At 49.6% G+C, this 23,913-nt stretch overlaps 1 protein-coding gene across 1 annotated transcript; it reads left to right on the forward strand.

The window, feature by feature from the left end:
- Positions 1–10,740: 10,740 nt before the first annotated feature.
- Positions 10,741–23,860, forward strand: LOC138811189 (cytochrome P450 2B4-like). Its single transcript, XM_069998864.1, has 9 exons — positions 10,741–10,942; positions 14,359–14,521; positions 14,659–14,808; positions 15,688–15,848; positions 16,877–17,053; positions 19,056–19,197; positions 20,166–20,353; positions 21,592–21,733; positions 23,326–23,860. Exons 1-9 carry the CDS (start codon positions 10,772–10,774, stop codon positions 23,505–23,507), a joined length of 1,476 nt encoding a protein of 491 aa, XP_069854965.1. The 5' UTR covers positions 10,741–10,771; the 3' UTR covers positions 23,508–23,860.
- The last annotated feature ends 53 nt before the right edge of the window (positions 23,861–23,913 follow it).

Raw genomic sequence — 23,913 nt, forward strand, 5'->3', positions numbered from 1 at the left:
TGTTCCTCAGCTCTTCAGCTCAAGGCTAGCGCTCTACCACTTGAGCCACAGCACCACTTCCAGCTTTTTTCTGTTTATGTGGGGCTGAGCAATCAAACCCAGGGCCTCATGCATGCAAGGAAAGCACTCTACCACCGAGCCACCTTCCCAGCCCCAAAAAGAGGTTGCTTGAGCTCCTGATCCTGGTGCTGGCATTTTAAAAAAATATATTTTTATTGTGAAAATACTGTACAGAGGGGTTACAATTACATGGGTAAGATAATGAGCACATTTCTTATCAAGCATTGTAGCCTCCTGCTTTTTTTTCCCCTTCCCGTCCCTTTGTATTTCCCCCTCCCTCCCCTCCCTCCGGCCCCCCACCAAAGTTGTAAAGTTCGTTTTTTGACATAATGACTTGTACATCTCATTGTTGCAATGGGTCCTCCTGTATCCCTGTTTTAACAATTTGTTTTTTCCCTTCCCCTCCACATATACCAACATCATATATAGTGAAAGCAGGGGTTGTACCATGGGGGAGGGACATACAAGGCAACAAAGACATAATCTTATAAATATGTTAGAAAAAATCGCATGAAAGATCTCTCTCTCTCTCCCTCTCCCTCTCCCTCTCCCTCTCCCTCCCTCTCCCTCTCTCTCTCTCTCTCTCTCTCTCTCTCTCTCTCTCTCTCTCTCTTTCTTTGTCAGTCGTGGGGCTTGAGCTCTAGGCCTGGAGGCTGTCCCTGAACAATTCAGCTCGAGGCTCATGCTCTACCACTTGAGCCATCGCACCACTTCTAGTTTTCTGGTGGTTTTTTTTTTATTGTGATTAATTGATTACATAATTTCCCAAATTTCACATTATTGTGGAATAATGATGTTCCTTTAAAGTCACAAGCTCATTCTAACTTTCCTGGAGCAAATTGTCTATCATGGTCTATAACATATAATGGTGTACACATATACACCATACATGTGATCAGCAGCATGGGGATATTAAGTAGTGGTTCGACCAGATGAGTGGGAGTTCTTTGTTTCTTAAGTCCTGTTAATTTTTTCATATCACCTAACATTTTAGATTTAACATCCACTTATCAGGGAGTCCATGTACCGTTTGTCTCTTTGCTCTTGGCTTACCTTGCACAACATGATTCCTTCTAGCTCCATCCATTTCCCTGCAAATGCCATTATTTTGTCATTTCTAATGGCTGCATAATATTCCATTGTGTATAGATACCACAATTTTTGGATCCATTCATCTGTGGTGGGGCATCTGGGTTGTTTCCATATTCTAGCTATTGTGAACAGTGCTGCAATAAACATGGAGGTGCATGTGTCCTTGTATATTGGTTCCTGTTGTTCAGGGTAGATGCCTAGAAGTGGTATGACTGGGTCATAAGGGAGGTCAATCTTTAGCTTTCTGAGGACCCTCCAGACTGCTTTCCAAAGTGGGTGTATAAGTGTACATTCCTACCAGCAGTGTAATAGGGTTCCTCTTTCTCCACATCCCCTCCAGCATTTGTCGTTGGCTGATTTGTGGATGTGGGACATTCTGACTGGGGTAAGGTGGTATCTCAGGGTTGTCTTTATTTACATTTCCTTCACCACCAGGGATGATGAACATTTCCTCATGTGTTTCTTCACCATTTTTATTTCTTCATCTGAGAAGTCCCTCTTTAGTTCCCTTGCCCATTTAATAATTGGTTTGTTAGGTTTGGGAGGGATTAGTTTCTTGAGTTCCCTGTATATACTGGATGTTAACCCCTTGTCTGATATATTGCTGGTAAATATTTTTTCCCAATTGGTTGTCTTTCTAGCTTGGTTACTATAGTTTTAGGTGTGCAGAAGCTTTTTATTTTAAGGTAGTCCCATTTGTCGAGTCTCTCTCCAATTTGTTGTAACCCTGGGACTCTGTTCAGGAAGTTCCTTCCTGTGCCTATAAGTTCAAGTGTTTCTCCTACTCTGTCCTGCAGTAGTTTCAGAGATTCAGGTTTAATGTTAAGGTCTTTAATCCATTTTGAGTTGATGTTGGTGCATGGTGATAGGCTGGGGTCCACTTTTAGTCTTCTGCATGTGGCTGCCCAGTTTTCCCAGCACCAGCGGTTGAAGAGGCTGTGCTTCTTCCACTGTATGTCTTTGTGGTGCTGGCATTTGCTAGGCTCCTGATGAAGGCTTCATCATGGGTGCCTTATGTGGTTGGGATCATGTGGGAAGGTGGTAAGAAGATGTGTGTAGATGAGGCCAAAATGCCAGGAGTTAAACTTGATTTATAACCATCTGTTCTCATGGCAACTAATCCAGTTCCAAGAGACTCAATTTAGCCTCTCTGTCTCTGTCTCGGTCTTGGTCTCTTTCTCTTTTGGTTCCCGTTCTGAGCCTTGAACTCCATGCTCAGCTTTGTTCCTGAGTTTCTTTTTCCCAAGGCTAGTGCTCTACCACTTGAGCCACAGCTCCACTTTGGCTTTTCAGTGATTCATTAGAGGTAAGAATCTCAGTTTTTCCTGCCCAGGTTGGCTTTGAACCATGATCCTCAAATCTCAGCCTCTGAGTAGCTAGGATGACAGGAATGAGCCACCAGCACCCAGTCTCTTGAGAAAGACTTGAGTCCATGTGTGACAGGGGTACCTTGAGGATCTAATTATCTTCCAAGGGGTCCACCAACCATAGGCCGTTACATTGGAGACTCTTTGGGAAGATGAGATTGATCCAAACCACAGCAGTCCTCCTGGGATGGAGTAGCTGGCAGATGATGTCATTTTTTTTGAGAACAACATGGTGGAGCCTAGCAGGCCTTAGAGAGCACTGAAGAGGAGGTGAGGCCCAGACCCTGACCTCAGTGCCTTGATCCAAGAGAAATTCTTGTGGAGATTAAGAACAATTGTCCAAGGTGTTTATTTGCTCTCAGAGGAGTGTCCCAGTGAGGCCTGCAATTAGGAATGTGACCCAGGGAAGAAGAGGTCCCAGTCTCGCCTCCCTTCTCTCTGCCCTGAGCTACTCTCCTCTTTCCAGTGCGGGTGCGGCAAAACGCCAGGCCTGGCTGATACCTGTGCAATCAAAAGAGACGATCTTCAGACTGCAGCCTCCTAAGTAGCTATGACTCTGTTAAAAGAAAAAAAAAAAGTAAGGTAGCCATGTCATATAATCTACGTGCATTAAAACCAGGGATCCAACAGGTTCTATTGTACGCTACCTTCCCCGGATTTTTTTTTCCTGGATTGTTTTGAGCAAGAGAAAGAATGTTGTTAATAATTAGGCCAGCTGGGCGCTGGAGGCTCACACCTGTAATCCTAGCTACTCAGGAGGCTGAGATGTGAGGATCGCAGTTCAAAGCCAGCCTGGGCAGGAAACCCCGTGAGACTCTTATCTCCAATACAACTACTAGAAAACTGGAAGTGGCGCTGTGGCTCAAGCAGTAGAGCGCTCGCCTTGAGCTGAAGAGTGCAGGGATACCGCCCAGGCCCAGAGTTCAAGCCCCATGACCAACAAAAAAAATAAAAATAAAAATAATAATTAGGCCAGATGGTGGCATCCCTGGCTCACACCTGTAATCCTAGCTACTCAGGAGGCTAATATCTAAAGATGGCGAGTGGAAGCCAACTGGAGCAGGAAAGTCTGTGAGGCTCTTATCTCCATTCTACTACTACAAAAAAAAAAGAAAAAAAAAAAAGAAAACTGGAAGTGGGGTGTGGCTCCTACAGCAGGTGCAAAATGAAGCTCATGGACAGCTACCAGGCCCCTGAGTTCAAGCCCCAGGACAGGAACAAAAACAATCATCATCATAATGAAGCCAGGACACAAGCTGGCTTGTGTCCTGCAGTAAACTCACAGCTCCACAGGGGGGCAGTGGAAAGCAAAGCCCAGTTCTGCTATTGCATTACCTGGCAGGCTGCCGCTGTCACCTGCTGCCCAGAATTCCTCTACATAAGCTGCCTTGCCCTAGGGAACTGAGTTATGCAAAAGAGGAGAGACAGCACTTGATCTGTCTCTGTGCTTTACATTCCACTGCTCACCAGCCGTGATGGGGGGGGAAGGGAAGGAAGGGAAGGATGGTAATCCTGGCCCTTGTGGAAATTTGAGCAATGTCCTTGGGGCTCCCTCATCTATCATTTCCCATCATGCAGTCTTCAGTTGCCTGGTCAGAGAAAGGCCTAACTGCATGGATCCTTCTGGAATGTAAATTCAAAGTGTGGTGTGGAGCTCAAGAACGCCCCTTAGAATATGAGGAAGTCTTGAATTACAGCCCCAGGATGGCAACACACACAGAAAAAAAAATCAGAAAAGCAACACAAAGCAGGGTACTGCTGGCTCATACCTGTCATCCTAACTACTTGGAAGGCTCAGACAGGAGGATCATGGTTTGAAGCCAGCCCAGGTAGGAAAATCTGTGAGACTCTTCTCTCCAATGAATCAGCTAAAATCCAGAAGCAGAGCTGTGGCTCAAAGGGCAGAGCACCAGTCTTGAATGAAAAAAAAATAAAGCTCAGGGCCAGTGCTCAAGCCCTGAGTTCAAGCTCCAGGACCTGTGTGTGTGTGCACACAGGCGCACACACACACACACACACACACACACACACACACACACATACACACACACACACCAGACATAAATCATGTCAAGTCCTTCCCTGTTACACCTCTACTCTCTGCCTGCCTCTCTCCACCATGACATGAGGGGCTGGACTTCCAGGAAGAGGGTCTCAGCTCATTCTTATCCTCCTCTTGTCTCAGCCTCATTATCACACATAGCATGGAGCAATGAGCGTGGTTATCACTCTGGTCCTCCCCACCCCCCTCCCCACCTCCATGTGTCTGCACCCTGAGCCTCACCATGATGGGGCTGACTGCTGGGCCCCCTGTTCCCAGAGGGAATGGGAGGACCAGAGGCTCATGGCTGTCCTTGGAGTTGAAGGAGGGGAAACTTGGATGATGACCTGTGGCCCTGGGTGGCAGGGAGGGATCCAGGTACCCATACCCCAAAACATGTCTACCTCAGAGGTGCTTCCGGCCCTGCACAAGTGGTGGTCAAGTCCTCACACACAATGTGTGCTGCCCGGCTGGTCAGAGTTCATACTTGCTGAAGGCCACCAGAAAAATCAAACCAGGTAGTTTGGGCAGAAAGCACTCACTTTCCCAGCCAACCAGAGGCTGGCAGCAAGCCACCAGTCAGGACAAACCATGGTGACATTCATAAGTCACTGGCAATATGCATCTGTTTCTCTCACTAGAATGATTACTCTCTAAGGTATGGGGTGTCCACCTGCTTTGTTTGCAGTAGAACCTCCAGTAGGGCTTGGCTCATGGTAGATGCTCAGTAAATGTTGAATAAATGAATGAATGAATGAGTAGTGGGTGAGTGGCTTAAGGAGTGAGTGAATGGATGAATAAATGAACACATGAAGCTGAACACCGGTGGTTCACACCTGTCATCCTAGCTACTCAGGACGCTGAGATCTGAGGATCATGGTTCAAAGCCAGACCAGGCAGGAAAGTCTGTGAGACTCTTACCTCCAATGAATCACCAGAAAACCAGAAGTGGTGCTGTGGCTCAAGTGGTGGAGCTCCTAGCCTTCAGCTGAAGACCTGAGGGACAGTGCACAGGCCCAGAGTTCAAGCCTGTGACTGACCAACCTCCTTCCCCCACCAAAAAGCATGTGAATGAGTGAGTGCATAAAGGAATGAGAGTGAAAAGTGGGTGACTGGTCCTGGGGCTTGTGCTCAGAGCCTGAGCTTTAGTGTGCTTGAGTTTTTTGCTCAAGGTTAGCACTCTTCCACCTGAGCCACAGATCCACTTCTATTGTTTTTTTTTTTTTTGCTGGTTAATTGGAGATAAGAGTTTCACAGACTTTCCGGCTCACACTGGTTTCAAACCATAATCCCCAGATCTCAGTCTCCTGAGTAGCTAGGATTCCATACATGAGCCACCCATCCCCAGCCCTTGCTTCTGTCCTTCTCCTTGCCTCTACATCCCTCTGAGACAGTGAAGATAGCAGGTTGCTGGGCATGACTGTGACACTGGATTCTACCTCTAAGCCTGCTGTGCGACTTGGGGAGACAATCATGTCCCCTTAGAGTGAAGATTAAATGAATCACAATATAAAGCACCTTATACTTGTAATCAGAAAGCCTGAGCTGGAGAGGCCTTGGGGTCAGTGCCAGATGCCAACCCAGGTGGGAGCAAGGTCCTAGGTCAGGGAAGTTTTTAATGGTTTCCTGCCAAGGTCAGGTTGAACCTTGTTGAACCCTCTCCCGCGAGGTCAGAAGGGTATGAGCAGAGATTAGATGTCCATCTTTGACTTTTAGACCCATGTGAAACATAGACAAGTCCCACCATCACACGTGGAGGCTGACTGAGCCGCTCCTTCCGTCGGGAGGGCAAAGTGGTTTGCTTCAATTGGCTCTGAAGATGCTGCGGTTCCCATGGCAACAAGAGACAGAAGGAGGCAGGTGCACAGAGGTTCCACGTATAGTGGGCAGATGTGGCCTGACCCTCAGTGGGGGCAGAGCCTAGAGGCTAGAGGAAGAAGGAGAAACAGGAGAAGAAGAGACAGAAGCAGGGGAAGAGGAAGGAGAGAGACAGAGAGAGAAGGAGGAGGAGGACAGGGGGCATCTTGGAGGAGGAGCATGAATGGCAGTTTGAAACCGTTAGTGAGAGAGGGGCACAGCCTATCCGGGGCCATATAGGTGGCGTGCTTGGAGGCCCGGGGGGAGTAGGAGAAAAACTGGAGTCCTGAGAGGAGAGGAGTCCAGAGGAGACCAGGAGTCCTGAGGGAGGAGAGTCAGGGAAAGACCACGAGTCCTGAGGCAGAGTTAGTGCGGAGAGAGGAGAGGAGTAGGAATGGAAGGAGAGGCGGCAGGAGGGGAAAGCCTGCCGGAGCAGAGCAGGGCAGGTCCGTGGAGGACAGGGCTAGCCTGGAGAGGCCATTTGGTGCTTCTGGAGGAAGCAATTTGGGGTCTCCTCGAGGGGCCATTTGGGGCCTCCTTCGGAGGTCATTCGGGGCCTTCTCCAGAGGCCCTTTGGGGCCGAGTGGAGAGGCCTGCAGAGGAGGAGGAAGGGAAGAAAGGGAAAAGCCTTCCCCTTTGGAGCTCTGGAGGGCTGAGGTTTGCAGACCAATTAATAAAGGTCAGGGGGCCAGGCTGCCTATTGGAGGCTTGGAGATTTGGTGGTTGAGGCTGCTCTTGGTTCTGGGTATCTTTCCCAGGACGAGGTAGTCTCAAGACCCTTTTCTGGTGTAAATAGTGTAAATAAACTTCTTTTGTCCACCTTTCACTGTCTGTGCCTGGATGGATTGTCTTGCTCTCCGGAGGTCAGAAGAGATTGGAGAGAGATGGGGGAGAGAGAGATTGAGAGAGAGAAACACACAGATTAAGATATGCAGTGAAAGCATATGGTAATCAGAATCCTAAAGTTTCTTCAGAAATCTTTTTTTTGTCAGTCATGGGACTTGAACTTGGAGCGTGGGCACTATCCCTTAGCTCTTTTATGCTCAAGGCTAATGCTCAGTCACTTTGAACCACAGCACCACTGCCGCGGTCCGGGTTCTGTCGGGCCGACGGAGGATACCTAGGGGAGGAACCTGGAATAGGATGGGGAGATGGCAAACAGACAACTCACACACATTAGGAGTGGATGCTGAGTGCGATTTAATGCAGAGGATAACAAACTTTTATAACAGAAGTCTTCATGAGAAAGGGCAAAAGGTTACACAATCTTGCTGCAGGGCTTCTTTCTTGGTCACCAGCTGGTCGCCTGATAGGCATTTGTCTTCGGCTTATCTCTAAGGAATACAATGGGTTTCGATGTTTGTCACCAATTAACTATTACCTATCTTTATAGAGGCCTTAACTTTCCCATAAGATCTTTCCTGTCTCTTCTTTAATAGTAAACTTTAAGGAGACCTAACAAATCTCTTAGTAAATAGCAGGAAATTCTTTCTCCTAAATAATTATCCCAGCAATTGCCATACATTCTTTCTGTTTTAGCTGAGCCTACAGCTTCTTGTAAATCCCTTACAAATAATTCCTTCTGCTGAAGTGACTTTGTGAAACCCCCAATACTTTTATATTTACTTATAACTTATCTCCTAGCCTGTATAAGAGGGGTTTCAGGGTAGCACTTAACTCTGGTGAGTTTGTCATATTTTTAAGACACTCATCAGATATTGGAGTCATCAACACTCTTAAGAAAGAGCTTTGAATGAGGGAACGTTGACAATGAGCAAGTACAAAAAGCAGTAGAAGCAGTAAAAGATCAATAGGCACTCTTATGAGGGAAAGAGTGGCAGAAACACATCTTTCCCAGGGGTTTGCCAGCCTTTCCAGGAGTAGGCCTCTTAGAAGCCCTATTCTCCGAGGTAGACTTTGGTGAAGTCCCAATACTCAGAGATAGGTCTCTGAAGCCCCTTTCTCAGGTCTGAAAGCTGGTTTCCCATGCTAAGCAGACTCTACTGGAGTCGGTGTGGCACACCACTTCTAGTTTTCTTTTTTTTTTTTTTTTATTTTTTTGGTTGGTCGTGGGGCTTGAACTCTGGGCCTGGACGCTGTCCCTCAGCTCTTCAGCTCAAGGCGAGCGCTCTACCACTTGAGCTACAGCGCCACTTCCGGTTTTCTGGTGGTTTAATGGAGATAGGAGTCTCATGGTCTCTCCTGCCCGGGCTGGCTTTGAACCGCGATCCTCAGATCTCAGCCTCCTGAGTAGCTAGGATTACAGGTGTGAGCCACCAGCGCCACTTCTAGTTTTCTGATGGTTCATTGGAGATTAGAATCTCATAGACTTTCCTGTTCGGACTGGCTTTGAACCTTGATCCTCAGATCTCAGCCTCCTGAGTGGCTAGTGAGCCACTGGCACTGGGCTCTCAGCATCATTTTAATTAAATTGAAAAAATTCTAGCCAGGCACCGGTGACTCATACCTGTACTCCTAGCTACTCAGGAGACTGAGATCTGAGGATCATGGTTCAAAGCCAGCCTGGGCAGGAAAGTCCATGAGACTCTTATCTCCAATAAATTGCCAGAAAACTAGAAATGGTGCTGTGGCTCAAGTGGTAGAGCACTAGCCTTGTGCTAAAGAGCTGAGGGATAGCCCCCAGGCCCAGAGTTCAAGCCCCATGATGGAGCAAAAAAAAAAATTTCAATGGTATGGGTCTAGTCACCTTGGCCATGTTTCGCAGCTGAGTCTGGCAAGGGGCTTCCATGTCAAACCTTGTGGCATTAAGCCACTCTGTAATGACACCTGGACTCCACCTCCCTCCGCGGCCCTCCATCTGGAAAATGGAGGGGATGACAAACTCTCTTCCAGAATAAGAGTCTTCAGAGAGGTACTGTGTTAAGCTCTTCATACTCTTCCTGCCACAAAGCCTGGTGCCCATGTTCATTGCCATATCACCCAGCATAGCCGGGAGCAAGGTCCTGGGGTCAGGAAAGTCCTCCAAGATTATATAAAGTCATATCTCACCCTTACGTGGACGGCTGCTTGTTATTTGCTTTTCTCGAGGATCACTGGCCGCAACTCAGCTGTCCCTGACTTTGCTGAACACTGCAAGAAGATTCTGTGCCTACTCTCCACCCCCACCCCTCACCACATTCCCACTGTTTTAGTGTGCTAGTCCTAGGGCTTGAACTCAGGGCCTGGGTGCTGCTCCTGAGCTCTTTCACTCAAGGCTAGAGCTCTACTATTTGAGCCACAGCTCCACGTGTGGCTTTTTGGTGGTTCATTGGGGATAAGGGTCTCATGGAGTTTTCCTTGTCCAGGCTGGCTTTGAACCCTGATCCTCAGATCTCAGCCTCCTGAGCGCTAAGATTTACAGGCGTGAGCACCAATGGCTGTCTAGCACTGGGGTTTCAAATTCAAGACCTCATATGTTGGCTGGGCCAGTGCTCTGCCCTGTGAGCCACTGTCAGGTTGTTGTGAGATAGGAGTCTGGCTGTGTGCCTCAGCGAGCCTGGGCTGTGATCTTCCTGTTTGTGATTCCATCCCCCGTCCTGACTGTCCAAGGGAAAAAAGTGAGATCTCTAAAACGTGCTGGGGGCCCGAGGCTCTGCCCCGGGGAATGGATGAATGGCATTGTTGTGGGAGTGGGCTGGCCACTGGCCTTTCCCCTTCTCTCCCCATGGCTTGCTCTTCTGCAGTGCTGGGAGAAAAGCCCTCGGCAGGCTCCAGGGGCCAGGTGCATTTCCATCCACTGTGAATTCAGCCTCGGCTGCACCTGCCGAACATGGAACGAGGCATGGCATGGCCCTTGTGCTTCTGGAGTCTGGGGTCTCTCTCTCTCTCTCTCTCTCTCTCTCTCTCTCTCTCTCTCTCACACACACACACACACACAGACACACACACACACAGACACAGACACACACACACACACACCTGGATCCCACACAAATGAACATCTCCATAAGCTCAACCAAGGGAAACACATTTTTGGCATGGTAAAGCAGATGCCTGTACTACAGAAGCTCCCACTCAGGCTTGAACACACACACACACACACACACACACACACACACACACACACACACACTCCCCCATTCACACAAACACACTTGTGCACACACACTCACTCACACTCGTGCACCCCTGCCAAATGGTTTCTAGGGCTGAGGTGGGGGAGCAGAGTGGCCAGGCTGGCTGGGCAGGAAGCAGAGGAGCCTGCACCCCTCCCCTGAGCTGGCACTTGGGGACAAGGGGGCGGGGAGGGAAAAGGCGGGAAGGGGAGGCGTGGCCAACTGGGTGAGGAGACTTGATCAGAATAAAAGGGCAAGTTCAAGGCTGGGCTGAAGTGGACTCCACCCAGCCCGGGATCATGGAGCTCAGCGCCCTCCTCTCCCTGCTGCTCCTCACTGGCCTCCTCCTTCTCCTGCTCAGGGCTGGCTCAAAGGCCCGTGGCCGCCTCCCTCCGGGGCCCCGGCCTCTGCCCTTGTTGGGGAACGTTCTGCAAATGGACAGACACGGGCTCCTGAAATCTTTCCTGCAGGTGAGACAGGGCTGGACGGAGCCTGGGATATAGGTGATGGGGGGATTCCTCCACTTGGACAAGAAGGGAAGTGGGGATCACACAGCAGAGAGAGGGAGGACCCCTCTCCAGACGCAGGGGTTGGGCGAGGGAGGAGTAGGAGGGGGAAGAGCGAGGAGTCCAAGGCAGGATCCTGAAGCATGACGGATGGTGGTTAGGTTGTCAGAAGCAATCTTGCTCTGTTGGGAAGTTCTGGGGTCTACTGTTCCAAGACAGGGTGTCGGGGTGTCAACTTGTACTCTCCTCTGTCACCCTTTGCTATGTCCTTGGGTATGTGTCCTGAAAGAGAGGTGGGGGGAAAGAGAGAGAGAGAGCGAGCAAACAAAGAAACAGGGTGGAAGTAACAGCAGAATCGGTTTTGCTATGATCAACAAGGGTGAGCAAAGTCTGGCAGGAATTGGTGTCAGGGCTAAAGGGAGGTCAGTGGAGGGCGGAGGAAGGGGCGGGTCTACTGCCTGTCCAAATGAACCTGATGAGCGGGGCCAGCACAGAACAGAGCCCAGAAGAGCCTTTCCATTCCATTGTATTTTTTTGTAGAGCTCATGCCAGGCAAGTGCTCTACTCCTGAGATTTGGAGTTATATCTTTATTTTATTTATTTATACTTTTAATGAAACAGGGTTAGCCTTGAGCTCCCATCCCTCATGTTTTGGCCCCCTGAGGGCTGGGATTACAGGAGTGTGTCACCATGCTTGCATCCTCCAGTGTTTTAAACATGTAGTTTTGTGCTTATCAGAGGGGCCAAGAGAACAAACACCCTGCTACTAGAACACGAAGATGCAGAGGGTTTCTGAAAGCTAGGTGTCAGTCATCCTAGCCACTCAGGAGGCTGAGATGTACAGGATCACAGTTCAAAGCCAATCTGGCCAGGAAAGTCCACGAGATGGTGAACCACCAGAAAACCAGAAGCGGCGCTGCGGCTCAAAGTGGTAGAGCACTAGCCATGAGCAAAAGAACTGATGGACAGCACCCTGGCCCCAAGGTCGAGCCCTATGACTGATTAAAAAAAAAGAGAGAGATGGAACTTGAACAGAGCCTCAACAACTGGATGAGGGGGTGAGAATGAGCTGGAAGAAGAAGTCATTCTGGAGGAGCCATTGCTAAGAAGGCTGAGGTGCAGGAAAGAGTGGGTTTCAAGTCCCACACGGTGATGAGGCAGCCATTCAACGGTGATGGCGGGGTGAGGTCTTGGCCTAACCAGCACCAAAGGTCATGGAAGCAGCAGAGTGGCCTCAGAGGGTGGGCAAGACGGTGTCTCGCAGGTGTCTTTGTCTGTGTCCTGTTGTTATCACAAAACGCTCTAGGCTGAGAACTTGGCAAAGTCAAGAGGTGTATAACTAACAATGGCCTTTGCCAGATGATCGTTCCAAGATCAGGCTGGCTTTGAACCTCGATCCTCCAGATCTCAGCCTCCTGAGTAGCGGGGATGACAGATGTGAGCTGCCGGCACCCAGCGAACACTCTGGACTTTCAGATGTTTGTGTCGATGTTGGAATGAGTCACACTCGTGGGAGGGCAGGAATGCATCTTCCATGTAGCAAGGACATGGATTTTGGGTTTCTGGGGGTGGAATAAGATGATCAGAACAGCTGCGTGTTTTCCTGTGGAGGCATAAAAGCAACACAGCCACAAAACCCCGATGGTATCAACAACACAATGCATGAATCATATGAATTTAACTTGATAAGCAAAATGAGTTTTGCAGTATCGTGGCCATGTAGAGAAGGTGGGCATTCTCCTAAAGTTGACACACAGTGGTTGAAATGTTGGGGAAAACCAGTCGAATGCCAGTGGCTCACGCCTGTCATCCCAGCTACTCAGGAGGCTGAGATCTAGAGGATCACAGTTCAAAGCCAATGCAGGCAGGAATGACCGTGAGACTCTCACTCTCATCTCCAACAAACTACCAAAAAGCTGGAACTGGAGCTGTGGCTCAAGTGGTAGAGCACCAGCCTGGAGGATAAAAGTTCAAGGACAGTGTCCCTGCCCTGAGTTCAAGCCCCAGGTCTGGGACACACACACACACACACACACACACACACACACACACACACACACACACACACACACACACACACACACACACACACACACACACACACACACAGAGAATTGGTGAAAACCCAGATGCAGAGCACCACCCAGTGTTTGAGCTGCAGAAGTGACTACAGGCACTAGGAACCGAAGGCCTAACACAAAACTACACTGGGAAAAGTAAAGGTCCAACCAGGAATTAGCTTCTTGAGTTAGCTTCTTAGGATTACAGATATGCGCTACCACACCTGTCTTATTGCTATGATTATTTGAGTCAAGCCTGAAGTTGACCATAACCCTGAAGAGTGCACAGCTTGATGAGATTGTAACCGATCACAAAGACCAAGTAAGACCAGAGCCTGCTCCAGGATAACCTGCCACCTCCCACGTTCTAGTCATTATCTTGCCACTGGACATTGGTTGCAACTGGGTCGGAATTCCTGTAAGTAGCACTAAAAGACAAACCAAATCTGGCTTTTGTGTCTAGTTGCTTTCACCCCACATTCTCTCTTCGAGTTTCGTCCCTGTTGTCAGGGATAGCGGTAGACTGATCCTTTTCATGGCTGTGTAACATTCCACCAGAGGGATCAATCACTGCCTATCTTATAGTTACTTACATCTTACATTTATTTTTTATATTTATTATTTGGTGGTATTAGAGTTTGACACTCAAGAGCCTCAGCCGGGTGCCAGTGGCTCATGCCTGTCATCCTAGCTACTCAGGAGGCTGAGATCTGAAGATCACGGTTCAAAGCCAGCCTGGGCAGAAAAGTCTGTGAGACTCTTATCTCCAATAAAACACTAGAAAACTCGAAGTGGCGCTGTGGCTCAAGCGGTAGAGCGCTGGCCTTGAGCTGAAGAGCTGAGGGACAGCGCTCAGGCCTAGAGTTCAAGCCCCATGACCGACAAAAAAAAAAAAAAGAAAGAAAGAAAAGAAGGAAAAAGGAAAAATGAAACTCAAGAGCCTAATGCTTTTCTGTGCAGGAAACTCTACCACTTGGGCCTCACCTCTAGCCCTTTCTTGCTTAAGTTATTATCACTACTTTTTCTCTGTTATCAGATATGGGACCTGAACTCAGGGCCTGGGCTATGTCCCTGAGCGTTTGTGCTCAAGGCTAGCACTCTACTACTTTGAGCCACAGCTCCATTTCTGATTTCCTGGTGGTTCATTAGAGCTCAGAGTCTCATAGACTTTGCTGCCTGGGCTGGCTTCAACCCACAATCCTCAGATCTCAGCCTCCGAGTAGCTGGGATTACAGGCCTGAGCCATCAGCCAGGGGGCCGGCTGCATCTAATGGTTTGCACAGTCTCATAAGGAGCTAGCAGCAACTCTTGCCTTGGCAGCTTCGAGAACGGTATGGGGATGTGTTCACCGTGTATCTGGGATCAAGGCCGGTGGTCATGCTGTGCGGGGCGGACACCATCCGGGAGGCCCTGGTGGACCAGGCTGAGGCCTTCTCTGGCCGAGGGACGATCGCCAGTGTCCAGCCAATCTTCCAGGACTATGGTGAGGGCTCTGCAGGATGTAGGGGAGAAGGTGGGAAGGGGGAGAGGAGGACCTGGTCTCCTTGGATCTTCCTCCTGTAACTTCTGCCTCCATGACCCCATGCCCCCTCCCCTTCCCCCTTCTCCCTGCCTGGATAGGTGTGGTATTTGCCAATGGGGAGCGCTGGAAGGCCCTTCGGCGGTTCTCTCTGGCCACCATGAGGGATTTTGGGATGGGGAAGCGGAGTGTGGAGGAGCGGATCCAGGAGGAGGCGCAGTGTTTGGTGGAGGAGCTGCGGAAAACCAATGGTGAGGCCCAGGCCCAGGGAGGAGGGGGATGGGCTGGGGGGGAGGGGGAGCAATTGAGAGACAGAGCTGTCCATGTGAGCAGAGAGCTAAGGATGAAGACGAGAATGAGAGACACCCAGGGAGAGAGGCATGATTATTGATTATTGATGATTATGTTCAAGAATGACTCAAGAGCTGGGCACCAGTGGCTCATGCCCTGTGATCCAGGTTCAAAGCCAGACCTAGCAGGAAAGTCTGTAAGACTCTTATCTCCAACGAACCACCAGAAAACCAGAAGTGGCCCTGTGGCTCAAGTGGTAGAACACTAGCTTATGCAAGAAAGCTCAAGGACAGTGTCCAGGACCTGAGTTCAAGCCCTGTGACAGACCAAAAAAAGCAGGGATGAAGGCATAGTTCAGGTGATAGAGCTGCAGTTGTGAGCAAGAAAGCCAAGGGATGGTGAGAGTCCTTGAGTTCAAGCCTAGTACCAACACACACACACACACACACACACACACACACACACACACAGAACCACAGACAGAGACACAAGGAAGGAGAGACAGAGATTTTTTTTGCCAGTTGTGAGGCTTGATCTCTGGGCCTTGGTGCTGCCCCTCAGCTCTTCAGATCAGGATGAGCACTCCACCACTTGAGCTACAGCACCACTTTGGTTTTCTGGTGGTTTATTGGAGATAAGAGTTTCATGGACTTTCCTGCCCAGGCTGGCTTTGAACTGCAATCCTCAGATCTCAGCTTCCTGAGTAGCTAGGATTACAGGCATGAGTCACCAGCACCTGGCAGATTCTTTTAGTTGTTCAGTACTGAGCAATGCAGGACAGTCAAACAAAAAGGGGGAAACTGATCCCCAGTCTCCTGTGCCCCTTCTCCTCCTCCCAGTGGAACTCGTGGACCCCACTTTCATCTTCCAGTCCATCACGGCCAACATCATCTGTTCCATTGTCTTTGGAGAACGATTTGACTACAAAGATCGCAACTTCCTGCACCTTCTGGACATGTTCTATCAGAGCTTCGCACTCATCAGCTCCTTCTACAGCCAGGTGTGGACGGGAGGGGAGAGACGCGGGCAGAAGGGCCCGCACAGGGTGGAAGGGAAAAGGAGGATGTGTTTTGGAGGCTCAAAAGGAATGGAAGAGGGGCAGAAACCACAGCGGGAGACAGGGATGCTGAGATCTGGATTTAGGGAGAGATGGTGAACAGAGAGAGAGAGAGAGAGAGAGAGAGAGAGAGAGAGAGAGAGAGAGAGAGAGAGAGAGAGAGAGAGAGAGAGAGAGAGAGAGAGAGAGGTATAGAAAGAAAGGAAAGGAAGAAGGAAGGAAGAGAGAGAAAGAAATGAAGGAAGAAAGAAAGAAAGAAAAGGAGGGAGAGAGGGAGTAAAGAAGGAAGGAAGGAAGGAAAGAAGGAAGGAAGGAAAAGGAAGGGGAAGGAAGGAAGGAGGGAGAAAAGGAAGGAAATAAGAAAGGAGGAAAAGAAGAAAAAATGAAGAAAGGAAAGAAAGAAGAAAGTGAGGGAAGGAGGGAGGAAGGAAAAGAACAAAGGAAGGATGGTAGAAAGGAAGGAACAGAGGGTGGGAGGAAGGAAAGAAGGAAGAAAGAAAAAGGGAGGAAAGAAGGAAGGAAGAAAGGCAGGGGGAAGGAAGGAAGAAAGGAAGGTAGAAAGGAAGGAAAGAAGGAAGGAGGCAGAGGAAAGAAGGAAGGAGGAAAAAAAAGAAGGAAAGGAGGTAGGAAGGAAGGAAGGGAGGAAGGTGGAAAAGGAAGAAAAGAAAGAAGGTGGAAAGAAAGGAAGAAAGGAAGGAAAAAAAGAGAAAGGAAGAAAGGAAGAAAGGAAGGTGGAAAGGAAAGAAGAGATATGAGATAGGAAGAGTTAAGAATAAGAAGACAGAATAGAGGTAACTTGTGCAAGACAATGTGGAAGTGTGTGTGTGTGTGTGTGTGTGTGTGTGTGTGTGTGAGAGAGAGAGAGAGAGAGAGAGAGAGAGAAAGGGAGGGAAGGGGGGAGTGAGGGTTCCACATGAAGTGCCCCTCCCTGACCCCGCCCCGGATCTTCTGGCCCCTGCATCTGGCGGCAGGTGTTTGAGCTTTTCTCCAGTGTCATGAAGCATTTCCCTGGGAAGCACAGAGAGATCTACAAAAACCTGCAGGAGGTCATTGCGTTCATTGCCCAGCGTGTGGAATGGCACCGGGCAACCCTGGACCCCAGCATGCCGAGAGACTTCATCGACACCTACCTCCTGCGCATGGACAAAGTAGGCGCCACGGGAAAAGGGTGGCAGCCAGAGAGGAAAGGAAATGGAGGAGAGGAAGAGCAGAGTGGAGAGGATAGAGATAGGGCGATAAGGAAGGAAGAGAAGGATCAATGCAGACATCCATTATCCACCCATCCACCAACCATCCACCAATGCCTCCACCCAAGATCTATCATCCATCTACCCAACACCCATCTACTCATTCACCATCCATCTTCCACTTTCTCCATCCACCCATCCATTTATCTACCCAACCACTCCTTTATCCATCAATGCATCCACCCATGCCCATCCATTTCTCTAAACAACATCCATCTATTCACTCATATCCATCATCCATCCACTTACCCACCCTCCACCCATTCATTCACTTATCCACCCATCCATCCATCCATCCATCCATCCATCCATCTATCCATCTATCCAACCAGAGAAGAAGACTGTCAGAGGAAGATGTGCATGGTAAGGCAAAACAACAACAACAACAACAACAACAAACAACAACAATCAGGCTGGGAAGGTGGCTCAGTGGTAGAGTGCTTGCCTTGCATGCCTGAGGCCCTGGGTTCGATTCCTTAGCACCACATAAGCAGAAAAAAAAAGCTGGAAGTGGCGCTGTGGCTCAAGTGGTAGAGCGCTAGCCTTGAGCTGAAGAGCTGAGAGACAGCGCCCAGGCCCAGAGCTCAGGCCCCACGACTGGACCCAAAAAACAAACAAACAAACAAAACAACAACCATGTAAAAAGACCCACAGATGCAGAAAGAGAATGGGAGACAAAAAGTGAGAAACCCAAAGGGGTGTGGGGAGGAGTAAGCAGGAGAAAATGAGGGAGGGGGTAACAGTGTTTAAAAAGAAATGTAGTCATGGGGCTGGGAATGTGGCTTAGTGGTAGAGTGGTTGCCTAGCGTACATGAAGCCCTGGGTTCCATTCCTCAGCACCACATAAACAGAAAAAGCGAGAAGTGGCACTGTGGCTCAAGTGGTAGAGCGCTAAGCCTTGAGTGGTAAAGTTGAGGGATACTGCCCAGGTCCAGAGTTCAGGCCCCATGACTGACAAAAAGAAAGAGAGAAAGAAAGAGAGAAAGAAAGGAAGAAAGAAAGAAAGAAAGAAAGGAAGGAAGGAAGGAAGGAAGGAAGGAAGGAAGGAAGGAAGGAAGGAAGGAAAGAAGGAAGGAAAGAAGAAAGAGAAAGAAAGGCACTAGTTAGGCCTGGTGGCTCATGCCTGTAATCCTAGGTACTCAGGAGACTGAGATCTTAGGATCAAAGTTCAAGGCCATCCTGGGAGGGAAGTCTGAGACTCTTATCCCCAATTAACCATCTGAAAGCGGGAAGTGGCGCTGTGGCTCAAGTGGCAGTGCACTGCCTTGAGCTGAAGAGCTCAGGGACAGCGCCCAGGTCCAGAGTTCAAGCCCCATGACTGACAAAAAAAAAAAAGAAAGAAAAGAAAAGGAAAGAAAAAGAGATGTACCCCGCCCCCCCTCCCCCTTCCATCACCTCTATATGCTTCCTTTTTTTTTTTTTTGGTCAGTCATGGGGCCTGAACTCTGGGCCTGGGCACTGTCCCTCAGCTCTTCAGCTCAAGGCGAGCGCTCTACCACTTGAGCTACAGCACCACTTCCGGTTTTCTGGTGGTTTATTGGAGATAGGAGTCTCACGGTCTTTCCTGCCCGGGCTGGCTTTGAACCGCGATCCTCAGATCTCAGCCTCCTGAGTAGCTAGGATTACAGGCGTGAGCCACCAGCGCCCGGCCCTCTATATGTTTCTTACAAATATATATACGTGAGAAGCATACTAAAGAACAGGAGAGAGTGAGATAGAGGGATGAGAGCCAGAGACAGAATTAAATGGTTCAATGTGGTCAGAACAAAGGAATGCAAAGCGGGTGAAATAGCATGAGCCCCCCGCCCCCAAACAGAGAGGGCTCCCAGAGACTCTGTGCACCTTCCCCCATTTGCAGTCCCCATCTCCCCAGACCCCCTCATCCCCTCTTCCTCTAACCCAGGAGAAATCCACTCCCCATACCGAGTTCACCGACCGGAATCTCATCCTCACCTTGCTCTCGCTCTTCTTTGCGGGCACCGAGACCAGCAGCACCACCCTGCGCTATGGCTTCCTCATCTTGATGAAGTTCCCCCACGTCGCAGGTAGGGCAGCCGGTCGGCGAGGCCTGCGGAGCCTCTGTGCGCTGCAGAGGTGGGCAAGGCATGGGAGAGACACTGGCCTCTTATTCCAGCATCTCTGCAGGCTCTGGACGACCTCTTAACTAAGCTTGACCTCTGGTGGGCAAAGAAAGAATTGTTGATTCCTTCTTCCACTCCGTTGTCCCATTGTTTAAAGATTGAGCTATCCATCTGTCCATCTATCTACCGGTCCATCCACCCTTGCCTACATCCATCCATCTGCCTATTTGTCCATCCATCCTTGTATGCATACATCTATCCACCCATTCATTGATCTATCTACCAATCCTTCCATCCATATACCAATACATCAAGCCACCCCTTTATCTATCCATCCATCCATCAATCCATCAATCCATCTATGCATCTATCCATTTACCAATCCAGATATTCATCTGTCTACCCACAACATTCATTATCCATTCATCTATGCATTTATCCATCCATCCATCCATCCATCCATCCATCCATCCATCCATCCATCCATCCATCCATCCATCCATCCACTTATCCATCTATCTAGTCTACTTATTCACTCATCAACCCATGCATCTACTCATCCATCCACTCATCCATCCATCCATCCATCCATCCACCCACCCCTCCATTCACCCACCCATCCATCCATCCACTCTCCCTCCCATCCATCTGCTCATTGATTGATTGATCAATTCACTCATCCATTAATTAATTCACCTGTCTACTCACTGACTCATCTATGAGGTAGCCAAGGGCTTGCACTTTTATGTCGTGACATGCTGTGAATTCTTGCTGCGTCTCCCCCTGCCCTGTCCCCTAGAGGACTGTGCTGAGGGCATCGATCATGGAGCTACTCGCTGCAGGTTGTCATGACGTCATGAACACTCGGGAAACAGTGTCCTCGCTGCAGTGTCTCCGTGAGGTGCAGCTCACTGTCCCCCTTGTCTGTGCAGAGAGAGTCCAAAAGGAAATCAAGGAGGTCGTCGGCCTTCACCGCCCGCCAGCCCTCGATGACCGCACCAAAATGCCCTACACCGACGCTGTCATCCACGAGATCCAGAGGTTCTCTGACCTCCTCCCTATCGGGGTGCCTCATGTGGTCACCAAAGACACTGAGTTCCGAGGGTACATCATCCCCAAGGTGAGGCAGGCTGGGCCCTCCCCTCCAATCCCTCTCCCTTCCTCCTCCTCCTCCTCCTCCTCCTCCTCCTTCCCTGCCTCCTCCTCCTCCTCCTCCTCCTCCTCCTCCTCCTCCTCCTCCTCCTCCTCCTCCTCCTCCTCCTCCTCCTCCTCCATTTGTCAGTCATGGGTCTTGAACTCAGGGCCTGGGCACTGTCCCTGAGCTTCTTTGCTCAAGGCTAGCACTTTACCACTTGAGCCACAGCACCACTTCAGCTTTTTTCTGCTTATGTGATGTTGAGGAATAGAACCCAGGGCCTCATGCATGGGAGGCAGGCACTCTATCACTGAGCCAACTTCCCAGCCCGACTTTACCACTTTGAGCCAGAGTTCCACTTCCAGTTTTCTGGTTCACTGGAGGTAAGAATCTCACAGGAACTTTTCTTCCTGGGATGGCCTTGGACCATAATCCTTAGATCTCAGCCTCCTGAGTACCTAGGATTACAAGTGTGAGCCACTGGAACCCACCCCCGTCTCCTCCTCCTCTCCCTCTCTGTCTTTTTCTTCTCCTCCTCCTCCTCCACTAACACCACCTCCTCCTCCTCCTCCTTTTTTCTCCTTCTCCCCCTCCTCCTTCTCTTCTTTCCTCTTCTTCTTTCTTTTTCTCCTCTTCTGCCTCCTTTGTCTTCTCTTTACCCTTCTCTTCCCTGTCTCCTCTTCCTTCTCTTCCTCTTCCTCCTTTTCTTTCTCTTCCGTCTCCTCCCCCTTCATTCTTCTTATTCTCCTCCTTCTCCTTCCTTTTCTCCTTCCCCTTCCCTTCTTCTCCTCCTCCTCTGCCTCCCCCTCCTTTTTCTTCACCTTGAACTCAGTGCCTGGGGTCTGTTCCTGAGTTTTTGTGTTCAAGGCTGGTGCTCTACCACTTGAACCACAGAAGATAAGAGTTTCATGGACTTGCCTGTCTGGACTGGCTTCAAACTGAGATCCTCTAGATCTCAGCCTCCTGAGTAGCTAGGAATAAGGGTTTGAACTACAGGTGCCCAGGTTACCTCTTCTGTCCTTAACCTTCTATCTCAACCTGTTGCTACTTTTTTCCCAACACAGTCCCGTTTTTCCTTGTTAAACTTAATTATATTTGATGCTACTGGCGTTTGAACTTGGTTTTAGGCTGGCTAGGCAGGTGCTCTACAGCCAAAACCACACCTCCAGTCCAGTCCCAGAAAAAGCAATATCTTTGATCTTTGATCTTGTAACTTTTTCCAGAACACTGAAGTCTACCCCATCCTGAGTTCTGCTCTCCATGACCCACACTACTTTGCAAAACCAGATGAGTTCAACCCTGACCACTTTCTGGATGCCAACGGGGCACTGAAGAAGAATGATGCCTTCATGCCTTTTTCCATTGGTAAGTGGAATCCTCCATTCCTTTCCCGGACACCAGAGGGCAGGCCCGACCCTCTTCCTGAGACAGACAACAGCAGGTGCTTGTTTATTGAGCATATAGCATATTCTAGCTGCTTAGTCTGAACCACCCCCATTCTGTCTGCACTACAAGCTGGTGAGGGGACTTGAGAGGTTAGATTATGTCCTAAAGACATAATCTGGGCCAGGCACCAGTCACCCTAGCTACTCAGGAAGTTGAGATCTGAGGATCACAGTTCAAAGCTAGCCAGGGTAGGAAAATCCTTGAGACTCTTATCTCCAATGAACCAGCCAGAAGCCAGAAGTGGAGCTGTGGCTCAAGTTGTAGAGCACTAGCATGAAGAAAAAAGATCAGGGACAGTGGCCAGGCTTTGAGTTCAAGTGCCAGGTCTGGTACATACACACTGTCACCATCACCACCACTACCACCACCACCAAGGATCACAACAACAAAACGAAAAACAGAGGCTCCCTCCTGCAGACAGATAGACTGAACTAACAAACTGTTAGAGTCAAGGAGATATCAAGGGTGTACAAATAGCCTCAAGGAAAAAAGAAGGGAGAAAAGCCAGTCCCAGAACCAGTTCCTGGGGAAGGGCCTGCTTGAGCCCTCCTCACCACCTGCCTCCTCCATTCTAGAGGTGCCAAAGGATGTTGGACCCTTGCCCATGCAGGCGCGATTCCCCACCCACCCCACCCACATTAGGATTCCTCATGGGAACCAATGTTGGGCTAACAGTCTATAAAACCTACTTTTCAGCTGGGTGCCGGTGCTCACACCAGTAATCCCAGCTACCCAGGAGGCTGAGATCTGAGGATCACGATTCAAGACCAGCTTGGGCAGGAAAGTCCTTGAGACCAAAAAAGCCAGAAGTGGAGCTGTAACTCAAGTGATAGAGTACCAGCCTTGAGCACAAAAGCTCAGACACAGCACCCAGGCCTTGAGTTCAAGCCTTGGGACACACACACACACACACACACACACACACACACACACACAGAATGTTACCTCAGAAATGTATATTATATGTAGACCCTCACATCTGCCCACTTCACCCACAACTGTGTCTTTATCTCCTATGGACCACTGACCCCTCTAGAAATGTAACAAAATGGACAATGAAATGAACGTGGGCCGGGTACCAGAGGTTCACGCCTGTCATCCTCGCTCCTCAAGAGGCTGAGATCTGAGGATCACAGTTCAGATCCAGCCCAGGCAGACCAGTCTGTGAAACTCTTCTCCAATGAGTCACCAAAAAAAAGCCAGAGGTGGAGCTGTGACTCAAATGGTAGAGCACCAGCCTTGAGTGAGAACTGCTGAGGCACAGTGCCTAGGCTCTGAGTTCAAATCTCAGGCACAAAAGAAGTAGAGAAATGCACACAGGACACCCACCTCAACTTCTCCTCCCAGCGTCAGAAGGATCAGGACTGTCCCCCCCCCCAAAATGTGTACCCCTAATCTCCAGTTTATAGTCCATTCCATCTGAAGGACACAGGCATCTGGGTGTAAGGATGAGGCCAGGCCAAGACTCTGCCCTGTCCCAGCACCCACAGGCTGCTCTTCTGTGTCCACAGGAAAGCGCATCTGTCTTGGTGAAGGAATCGCCCGGAATGAATTATTCCTCTTCTTTACCACCATCCTTCAGCACTTCTCCTTGGCCAGTCCCGTGGCTCCGAAGGACATTGACCTGTCCCCCCGTGAGAGTGGCGTGGGCAGAGTGCCCCCCACCTACCAGCTCCGCTTCCTGCCCCTCTGAACGGGCTAGCAGAAGAGGGCTCAGAGGATTTTTGAAGTCATGAAATGTCCCCCACCTGTGAACAGAGGGGCCGGGTTCCTGTGTGGCTCCAGAGGCCACCCCTTGCCCTCCATGTAGATCGCAAGTAAGATGTGCAGCGTGCAAAATGCACTGCTTTCCAACGCGTCTTTTAACATTGTTCACCTCATTCAACACATTTGGCCGTTCCTCCTGCCTCTGAACCCAGTAAAGCCATGCCTCCTCATTCGTTCCTGCCTTCCCTCCTCCCTCCCCCGGCCCTCACACCGGCCAATCGGACTGGTGTCCAATGACTTGTCTATCCGGTGGGTTTCAAATAAATAGACTCAAACACAGTGTGATCTCCTGTGTCTGCTGCCTTTATTCCACATGATAATCTCCATGTTCC

This window comes from Dipodomys merriami, unplaced genomic scaffold (genome assembly GCF_024711535.1).
Source record: "Dipodomys merriami isolate MVZ:Mamm:240054 unplaced genomic scaffold, mDipMer1.0.p SCAF_52, whole genome shotgun sequence".
Taxonomy (NCBI): Eukaryota; Metazoa; Chordata; class Mammalia; order Rodentia; family Heteromyidae; genus Dipodomys; species Dipodomys merriami.